The sequence below is a fragment of the Notolepis coatsorum genome (genome assembly GCF_963971535.1).
Source record: "Notolepis coatsorum genome assembly, chromosome: 6".
NCBI classification, from domain to species: Eukaryota; Metazoa; Chordata; class Actinopteri; order Aulopiformes; family Paralepididae; genus Notolepis; species Notolepis coatsorum.
The window spans coordinates 66753663-66764094 of NC_140170.1; the positions used below are offsets into that span (position 1 = coordinate 66753663).

Consider the following 10432-nt stretch of genomic DNA (forward strand, 5'->3'; position numbering starts at 1 on the left):
CAAGTACCGGAGGGGACTTGTGCTATGTATGACTTAGTCCACATTGCAGCCGGCTTGTGGGAGGCAAGAAACAGCGTTCGTGACAGGGGAGGGTTGAATTGGATAATACGAAATTGGGATGGGAGAAAATATAGAAAATGGGAGAAAAAGTGGATAAAATAAATTTAAAAAAAATAATTATGTGCAATCAAGAGACAAACCCAAATTAGAATCTCAAGGCGGCATTTTATTTGACAGACTCAGACACCAGCTTTGATCTGGTTGTTGGGGGGGAGGCGTTTCCCCAGGTGGGTGCCGACCGTCAGACCAAACTCCTTGTCGGCTTGCTTCTCCTGGACCTCCGGCTTCAGCAGGAAGCCCTTCTCCCCATCGAAGCACTCCGAGGGGGTGAAGGAGAGGGGCGCCTCTCCCAGCAGGCCCGGCAGGCGTGTTCGCCAGGCGTCCAGCATGACTGTGCGGGCCTCCAGGGGAACGTGGGATGGAGCCCAGAAGATCTGGGGAGCCAACACCTGGAAACCACAGTAGTGCAGGATGCCGTTCTGGAGAGGAGAAAATGTATAGCTTTAGGGACTTTATAGTAGCGGTTCTAAGCAATGTAAAAAATAGACAAGTTAGCAATTTAGTCCACAGCTTACATCCTACAATACAACCATCATCTGGGAGGGATATGGACAACATTTATCAAAATAGTAATCTATAGACCACTGCACTTCTGCGTTACATTTACACAGCTGGCCAAGCAATAGTAACTTTTCCACACCTACTCCCGAACTATGCATGCACAGATTGCCCATGGAGTCTCTGGATTTCTAGGTTTATCAATCTGCGCATGCGGAAAAGTGAGTATAGCTCAGCAGAGAAAGTGCCGATTGACTTGATTGGTCTCTCCCGTGTTCAGGAGACTACCGGCATATAAAAGTATATTGGATCATGTCTCCCGCACCCCCACAGCCATACCTACAACCACATCGATTAATTTTCTCCCCACGCTCCCTCCCATGATTTCAGAATACCGGAAGTGTTGTGTGGTGTATGGCCTTGTGTTGCAACGATGGCATTTAAGAAAAGTTACAATTATTTTGTCTAGTCTTGTTTTAGTCAACAATATCAACATACATGAAGAGAAATTTCATCCTGGTTTTTGTAAATTACATTGTGGTCAACGATATTTAATTAATTATTTATTTAGTCACGTTAGTGACATGGCCTTCAATAACGTGACGTCTCGTTGTAGTCATGAAAAAAAAGCTTCGTTGACGAACATATTTAGTCATAATTTCCGTTGACAAAATTAACACTGGTTGCAAAGTGGGGTGGGGGTCATAATGCCAGAATGTGCGCATGAAGAAGTTGATCTAACCTGGATTGGCCACAGGGTGACATTCATGTCTCCATTGATTCCATCAGCACTGAACATGGACTCATGGGACCCCGTGGTAAAGGACAGGATGGCCTTCTTATCCTGGTTGAGAGAACATTACACATTTGAACCCTTATAGTACCATAAGAAGTTACAGGAGTTTTGCTAAAACCCAAAGCAAAGACATTACAATCTGACAATTCCAACTGCCGAGACGATTATAATCCAGTAAAGACCTTGTAACAGTCAAATGTGGCCCTTGACACAACAACCACCAAACGCACATAGCACACACATCCACACGCACACACTCACTTTAAACAAACACTGTAGCACCCACTCCCCACACTTTATATTTATGGATGAAGGATTGCACTACAACTCGTACACCTTACTGTAAATTGTACCTCATCCCATTTCTGCTTTGCACTAGATAGTACTGTACATTAGTACACTGCATAGTATTGTGTATTGTATATTATATGGTAACTCAGAACATTGTACATATGTCTATACCGAACACTGTGACCTCATTTTCTTCTTCTAAATTCATGCTATATTATGTTATGTTATTTGATACTATCTTGTCTAGCACAGTCTCTGGAGCGTAACAGTAAGAAGCATTTTGTATGAAAGTATTCTGTACTTCTGTATGACAACTATTAAAGAACTTGAACTTGATTATATATTTGTCATTATTTAGTTGCAGTGCCATGTTTAGTCACCAAGTGGTGCTCCATTGTTTGTACCTGATGTAGCAACAGGTCATTTGATTTAACTTGAGCCAGTGACTCACTTCCTGTCCACCTGCCATCTAGTAACGATGTGGCTAGAGTCTGAAACCATTATTCGATCCATGTACATTGACTTGACTTGATTGAATTAATATAACGCTGTATGACCAGGCACCATATGGTCATAAGCCCAACCTTATAAGCATGTACCAAATCCCAAAAGAGACAACATCCGAGTAGCTACTTGCCAAGATATACTGGTGCAGTCATTTTCATGCCGACAAGTTGACATCACACAGCGAGACACGTTACAACCTCTTGCCCGTACCTTGAAGATGCCTAGACTGTATCTCTTCTCCAGTGTGAAAGCAAAGCCCAGTGTGAGCACCCGATCAATCCAGCCCTTCAGAATGGCGGGGACGGTGAACCAGTACATGGGGAACTGAAACGAAAAGTCAGGTCACCATGATGTGGGCAGCTATGCACTTTCTGCGGTTTAGAAAACATTACCGTATCAGAGTGATTGAGGTTTAATTTTTTTTTTTAAATGGAACCAAGACTGGAATATAGAGCATTAGATATAGTTGGGGTTCACCTTGTACTACCTCAGTCATAAGTAGGCAGTGTCAACTTCATTCCACTAGGATTCACCCACCTGGAACATGATGAGGTCAGCCTCTGTGATTTTGCGGTGTTCTTCAGTGATGTCAGCTGAAAGCCTTCCTTCCTCCAGAGCCAGCCTGGTCTCCTCTGCATACCGGAAATGATCCGGGTTCTTCGGCGCTCCTGGTGAGAGATCAGATATTAGGATGTCAAGAGTAGAAGGATTTTTTATTCTACCAATTCACCAGGAGTTTAAAAATAAAAAAGGATTCACAATATAGAAAATATGACACATTTGTCAATAAATAAATCCATCAGTAGAGGAGCACCCGATTAGAAATAATGACATCACGCCCTCACCATAGTGCAGATGAGTCCCAAGTCATATTGAACGGGGCTAATCCTTCTAGCATTTTGCACCGACTTACTAGATCTGTAAAGCACCCCATTCATGTACCAAGGTTTGATTTTGGTGCCATACGTGACCGGGCCCAGCGGTAAGAAACTCATGTCTGGAAGTCAGATGTCCATATTATCACTTTGAATGTTTTAACACATTTACTGTAACAGCCAACAGTTACAGTATCTCTAAATAGTAAAAACCTTTGCAGTTTTGACACCTAGTACCCGACTGCCAAGGTGTTACTTTCACAATCTGAAAGATTATGAGTCTTCACATAATGTGGCTGCCAATGCCAAGTAATGAACAACCTTGACCAGAGACTAGTTTAATGTTGCATTTCATCCAATTAATTTCTTAAATACGTCTTAACTCTGACTGCCACTGTTTTTCCATCTGTACTCCCTGGTGAGAGCGTTTTGACCATTTTCACGATGTTTGAACCAGCAGTGGTTGTGAAGCGCTTTGTGGCGCTCTTACCTGTGATGTCTTCAGCAGTAGCCGTGGCTTTAAACTTCATGGCGTACAGGTCAGACACCTCCACTGAGCAGCCCTGAGCGGTCAGGAGTTCAACTGCAGCGTCTTTAGCAGCGGCGCTGAAGGAGCCGGTGCTCTGGTGGGCGTACACGATCAACACCTTCTTTGCCGCTGCAAAAAGTAACATTTTAATAGCATCATGCACCAAAGGTGCCTAGCCTTCGACTACAGAGACAAGAAGGAACAGACGCATGGAACTCCCCGGCTACTTCTGTCACAAGCTCTGGGAGAATAAGCAGACAAGGGACAATACCATTAAAAATGTTTGCCATGTTTAGTTTTAGAACCCTTCACATTTTAAATGTTTTGAGTTTCTCAAATTCTCCCAATCCACACCAAACAAATGGTTACACCTCTAGGGGGGGGGGGGGGGGGGGGGGGGGTTACCATTGAATCTTCCAGTAATGTAGTGGAATGTAAAAACACACCTATTACAGTAATCTACTGCCACCATTATGTTGGTAGAATTATTAACATTAATCTATATCACAAGACCGGCCAAAAACAAAAAGCACATTCTTGGCTTCCAAATAAACCTAATTATGCAAAGATCAACACACAAGGTAAATAGTGATACAATGTTGCTGGCTGCCAAGAAATACAACTGATTAATTTTTTTTTACTCACCCATTCTGAGTCCGGTTGTGACAAAGACTAAGCTACAGATTGAGAAAGGATGTTGATGGTGGGAGAAGCGCAAACGTTAAAACTCAAGCTGCCGTTCTTATACTGCTCTCCTCCATGTCACTCCCAAATCACACAGCTGTCTGCCAATCAGCAATCACCCCCCCCCCATTCAATCAGCTAATCTGATGGTCGGATGGATTTTGCCCTACATCTCACACATGGGTATATTTGAGTTTTCTGGCACTGTGGACCAGTGATGCCAGTAACTAGTTACTGTAATCTGATTTTTTCAGTAAATAGTAATCTAACTTGTTACTTTTTACAAGCCAGTAATCTGATTACAGTTACTTTTCCAAGTGGCTGTGAGTTACTATTTAGTTACTATCTCATAATGCTGATGATAAGAGAGCCAGGGGTACAGTCAGCTAGACCGGAGTATGGCCTGATGGCTGATGACGTCTCATGATGACCTGTCTGAGCAGCCAATCATGATTTATGACATTATGCACTTTCAATAAAGCATTATTTAAAAAAAATAAAAACTGTTGTCATTCTTGTGGCAGCAGCAGGGACGACGACATCGTCACCTAGTTACTTTTACCTAGTTACTAAGTAATCAGTAAAGTAACTAGATTACTTTTTAAAGTGGTAAGGACTCGGAGTAAGGAGTAAGGAGTAATCAGTAATCAGATTCTTTTTACAAGTAATCTGTGGCATCACTGCTGTGGACACAACGTCCTTGTTTTATTATTTTGATTTGGACTCATTATAGAACTTTACAAAGCAAATGTATCCAGATGCTTTAGGGATTTGGTGGAAAAGTTCAAATTGTCCCTAGATAGTTCCCTTCACAGACTCCTTGACAATTAGAACATAGCAATTCTCTCTCCTCTCACATCCACACATCTGTGGGGCTTAATGTGCATGTTGTCATGTTGTTTCATGTCATATAGTAGTTCTATTTTTATTTAGATCGAGGCTGATAAAATGAGCAGGTGCTTATACTCGTTCCAGTGTTAGTAGTAGAAAAGCCAAAACACTATCGACAGCTATCATTATATATACGGTTTAATACAGATAATTCTGTCTGACTGATAATAGTAACACTGTTTATATCGAGTGTTTTCGGCCTCTTCTCGTGTAGATGTTCCTAAAGGAATGTGGATCACTACCCACTTTCAAAACCTCTCTCAAGGGACACCTACGGGAGACTGCAATTCAACACTGGCCCCTGTAAATATCCTAACCCAACCCCCTCCAATGTACAGTCATTTACCTAGTATGGTTTTGTCAATAGTCCAATGTACAATTTTGTTTGTTTGTACAGTGTCCCCCCCCCCCCCCCCTCAATGTACAGTTTTGCTTGTTTATACAGTGTGCCCCCCCCCCCCCCCCCAACCACCTCCAATGTAGATTACCCAGTATGGTTGTCAATATCCCAGTGTACCCAACCCCCCCCCACCCAACCTCCTCCAATGTACAGTTTCTACGTCAAATGTATATACTCCCTTTTCCTGACTCCTTCTGTATCACAAACAGTACTGTATTTGCAAATCTGGTATGTCATAAATGTATAGATGTAGCAGTACTGACTATCTGTATGTCATGTATGTCATGTATTATGTCCTGATGAATTGAAAATGGGGGACCCTGATGTAAACAAGACGAAAGTCTTTCTCTGGTCTGCATCCCCTTAACAATTGTGTGTATTGAGCTGTACTGTATTGTACCCATTCTGCAATCTGTTAATAAAGTTTTCAATCAATCAATCAATCAATCAATCAAACAAGGCATGGTCATATCCTCCTTCGTTATCTGCGCAACACTGCCACCCAGCGGTTACTGATTGATAGAAATTCTTATTAACAGATTGCAGAATGGGTACAATACAGTACAGCTCAATACACACAATTGTTAAGGGGATGCAGACCAGAGAAAGACTTTCGTCTTGTTTAATTGGGTCCCCCATTTTCAATTCATCATAATGGTAATAATCGATAGATAAACAGATATGTGGATAATAGAAGTACTGCGTGGTTATCTCATCTATAGCGTAATTTTGACAAAATGCGGATCTCTTCCAAGTTCCCCTTTCCTTACGTGACCTACAGTGCAGCGGGCTGTGTTGATGTGGACACTCTTCCAGTTGTCGAGCTTTATCAGGACTCCGACTGCAGGAGGAAGGCTGCTTGGGGAAACGTGAGGAACTCGGGAGACGAGACGCGTCCAGGTGGGATTCGATCTCAGGCCAGCATGGGGTCTACATATGGTTCCAGTGGGCACTATCTGGGCACAGTGAGTATTTCAAGACGGACCCAATTATATACTAGGCTACTGAAAGTGTTTATCGGGTATTTCTACTTCTCCATTACTTCTGCTCCAACCAGGAAGTTATACCCGGATACAAACTCTGTGTGCTTCATTCTATTAGTTATTACATTGGCTTCATTATCATTGATTGATTGATTGATTGATTGCTTGATTGATTGACAACTTTATTAACAGATTTCAGAATGGGTACAATACAGTAGCTACAGTACACACAATTGTTAAGGGGATGCAGACCAGAGAAAGACGTTCGTCTTGTTTACATCAGGGTCCCCCATTTTCAATTCATCAGGAAAAAATTGGTGGTGAGACTTCATGGAGCTTGGCTTTAAAATAAGACCTTCTTTCTATCTGTGAAAACAGTTTAGTCAAAGTGTGTTATTATCTATTACTTGGATAATTTGTCTCTCCTAACTTGATATATGCCTGTACCTCTGTAACCTGTCAATATATCCTGTGTACGCTGGCTACTAAATAGCAATGTTTGAACTCTGACAAGCTACGTCTGTTTTCTATTTTCTCTTTCTTGTTTTTTTTTCGTATTTTTGTTTGGTTTTGTTTGGTTTTCCTTTCCTTGTAGTTATTGTAAAGGTAGAAAATTGTGATAAAACAAAAGTGGTAAAGCCCCAATCCGTGATTTACTCTTTTATTTTTCTTACCATAATGGCCTGGACTAAAATCGACATAATCTGTTTATATTCAACAGGTATTGCGCAGTTTTTCTCCTGACTTGAATCAATTAGGTTTTTATCTTTGTGTGATTCCATTTTGGTTTTTATCTTCCTCTAAATTAAAATAACATAAATATGAATTATAGCATATGTGTATTGATGATAGTATACCATAAGCTTCTATCCCCAGGCCATCAGGCTGCTAAACGAACAATGAATGAACACTACACAACAACAACCACCAAACGCACATAGCACACACATCCACACGCACACACTCACTTTAAACAAACACACTGTAGCACCCACTCCACACACTTATAGCACACACCCACTTTAAACAAACACACTGTAGCACCCACTCCCCACACTTTATATTTATGGATGAAGGATTGCACTACAACTCGTACACCTTACTGTAAATTGTACCTAAAATTGTACCTCATCCCATTTCTGCTTTGCACTAGATAGTACTGTACATTAGTACACTGCATAGTATTGTGTATTGTATATTATATGGTAACTCAGAACATTGTACATATGTCTATACCGAACACTGTGACCTCATTTTCTTCTTCTAAATTCATGCTATATTATGTTATTATGTTAATTGATACTATCTTGTCTAGCACAGTCTCTGGAGCGTAACAGTAAGAAGCATTTTGTATGAAAGTATTCTGTACTTCTGTATGACAACTATTAAAGAACTTGAACTTGAAGTCAATGAGACATTTTTGTATAAAGAATAAAATAAAATAAAAATTCCTATGGCTGTTAAAGTCATGCACTTTTGTGAAAATCTAATTTTAGACAAAGCAACACTATGTTCCCAAGTTTTAATACATAAACAAAAACAATAATAATAATAAATAAATAAATAAATACACGCATTATGGCACATACCGTACTGTCCCTATTACTCCAAATATCTCTTATGTATGTGCCTATTTCCAGTGGAATGTCCCTTTATGTGTGTTACTGCAGCTAGCTGCCTTGTTACAATGTAACATATTGGTTCAGATAAAAGAGGGGAACCAGTCTAGCTGATAAAGCCCTAAATTAAAGGAAATTCGATAGACCTGTTTGCTGTATACAACAAACATACTGTGTTCGAGCCAATCAGAAATACCAACTGAGTCACATGACTAAGTTGCTCCCTCCCTACCTGTGCTAAAAAAGTATGACATGCTCTATGGAGAAACCATGACACTCCCCTGACTAGAGTTGTTTCAAAGGAAAACGGCTGGATGTCATTTAGCCAAATCAGCATGGCTGTGAGTGTGAGTCGTTCACTTTAGCTAGCTAGCTTTGGCATGGATTTGCCCCGTTGTTCTGACTAGGATTACGTTCCTTTTGCCCCCTTGATGCGTGCGCACACTGGGTCTGACGTACAGTATACAGCAAACAGGTCTATAGCACATTCTAAATTGTATGCACAGTCTATGACCTTAAATTATTTCAATGCCTTGAATGACAGGAAGACATAACATGTATATACATTACATAACAGAATGTATGAAGTGGATATCATTCTCATTGTTTCAGTTTGTTGCCTTGAGGTAAACTAGCTTGTAAACATTTTACATTTGACTGTAAACTACCTACCATGTCCATCCATGTAGCAGTAGGAGGTGACAGTGGTCTGGTAATCGGAAGGTTCCCGCCCGGTTCGATTCCTGCAGCGTGTCGAAGTGTCCTATCAGTAGGGGTGGGAATCACCAGTTTCATCATGATACGATACGATATCGATTCTTTGGACAACGATACGATATTTGCCGATATCACAAAGTCTCTCACGATACAATACGATTAGATTCAGGTGCCTGCGATCGATATGAGATGATATCATATGCCCATTTAACACAATCAGTTATGAGACTCGCCACAGGATTTTCAAAATAAGAGTATCGATATGAATCGATCTTATTACATCGCATCGATCTGATTCGATCGTTGATAATTACATCGATGTATCGATCTGGATCGATGTATCGTCCCACCCCTACCTATCAGCAGGTTAGTCTGCCATCGGTGAATGTGTGAATGTGAGGAACAAAATTGTAAAGCGCTTTGGATAAAAGCTGTTATATAAATGCACCATTTACCGTTTAGTAGGAGGCCCCGGGACAAGAAAGTCTTATGCTCCCCCCTGTCCCTTCAGGGACATTCATAACTAGGGGGGTCTGGGCATTTGCCCAGTATGCCTGGTCAGTTTGCTGGCCAAATACCCTGAAGCTTGGTCGAAGCCAATGACGTGCCAGAAATGTTGGGGTGACATCTGAGGTGGCCAATGAAATTCAAGGGTCGGCACTGGCCACACCCCTCTATAGAGTTTGATCTGGGAAAATACGTTAATTGGAACTTTCTTAACAAATTTTTATATCTATTCTACTCCCAATGTTTACAAACATTCCAAACATTTTACAGCCACAGAATACAACGGATACAACTTAAAGCTCACACCTGTTCTTTGTCTAGCTTTAGTCCATGTATCAAGAGCTCAGTAAAATTACATGTCTCCATTCTTATTGTTGTCTTTGTTTATGTGTGGATCACTGGTTTGTGGTGGGGATAGCAATAACTATATATGACGATATAAAGATGTGTGCCAAACAGAGCTTTGTAGATGGCAGTGGCCAGATACCACCCCCTGGAAGAACATTGTGTCAAGGATTAACGGTTAAGGCAAGCAACAGGTTTATAAACAACTTTCAAGGTTATAATTATCATGCAGCTTGGCAAACAAGTGACAACCCATTTGTTTGATTTATTTAGATCCCCATTAGCTTTTTCATAGCAGCAGCTATTCTTCCTGGGGTCCATTAACGGTAGGTTATGTAGATAACCTAGTTATATTAGTATTGGCTGAGCGTTCCGCTCTGAGCCTTATGAGATATTCCATATTCTATGATACCTATTGTATCCCCTTACGAACAAAAAATTACATGCACCCCACCTGTATGGGGCTCCGCCCCCATGGTGGCACCGCCCATATAGCAGTGACTCTGGTCACCACACATCCTTCCTCGCCATAAAACCCGTCCCAGGAAAAGATTCCTCAAGAGGGAACTCAGGGCCGCGCAGAGCGGAACGCTCAGCCAATACTAATATAACTAGGTTATCTACATAACCTACCGTTATATGCCGTATTTGCTATCGCGTTCCGCTCTGA

At 41.2% G+C, this 10432-nt stretch overlaps 1 protein-coding gene across 1 annotated transcript; it reads right to left on the bottom strand.

The window, feature by feature from the left end:
• Positions 1–239: 239 nt before the first annotated feature.
• Positions 240–7275, bottom strand: LOC311229522 (NAD(P)H dehydrogenase [quinone] 1-like; the record flags this gene model as incomplete). Its single annotated transcript, XM_084315598.1, has 7 exons — positions 240–539; positions 1361–1462; positions 2423–2536; positions 2750–2880; positions 3578–3745; positions 6371–6521; positions 7249–7275. The coding sequence occupies 7 exons, from the start codon at positions 7273–7275 to the stop codon at positions 240–242; spliced, it is 993 nt and encodes a 330-aa protein (XP_084171724.1).
• Between the last annotated feature and the right edge of the window lie 3157 nt (positions 7276–10432).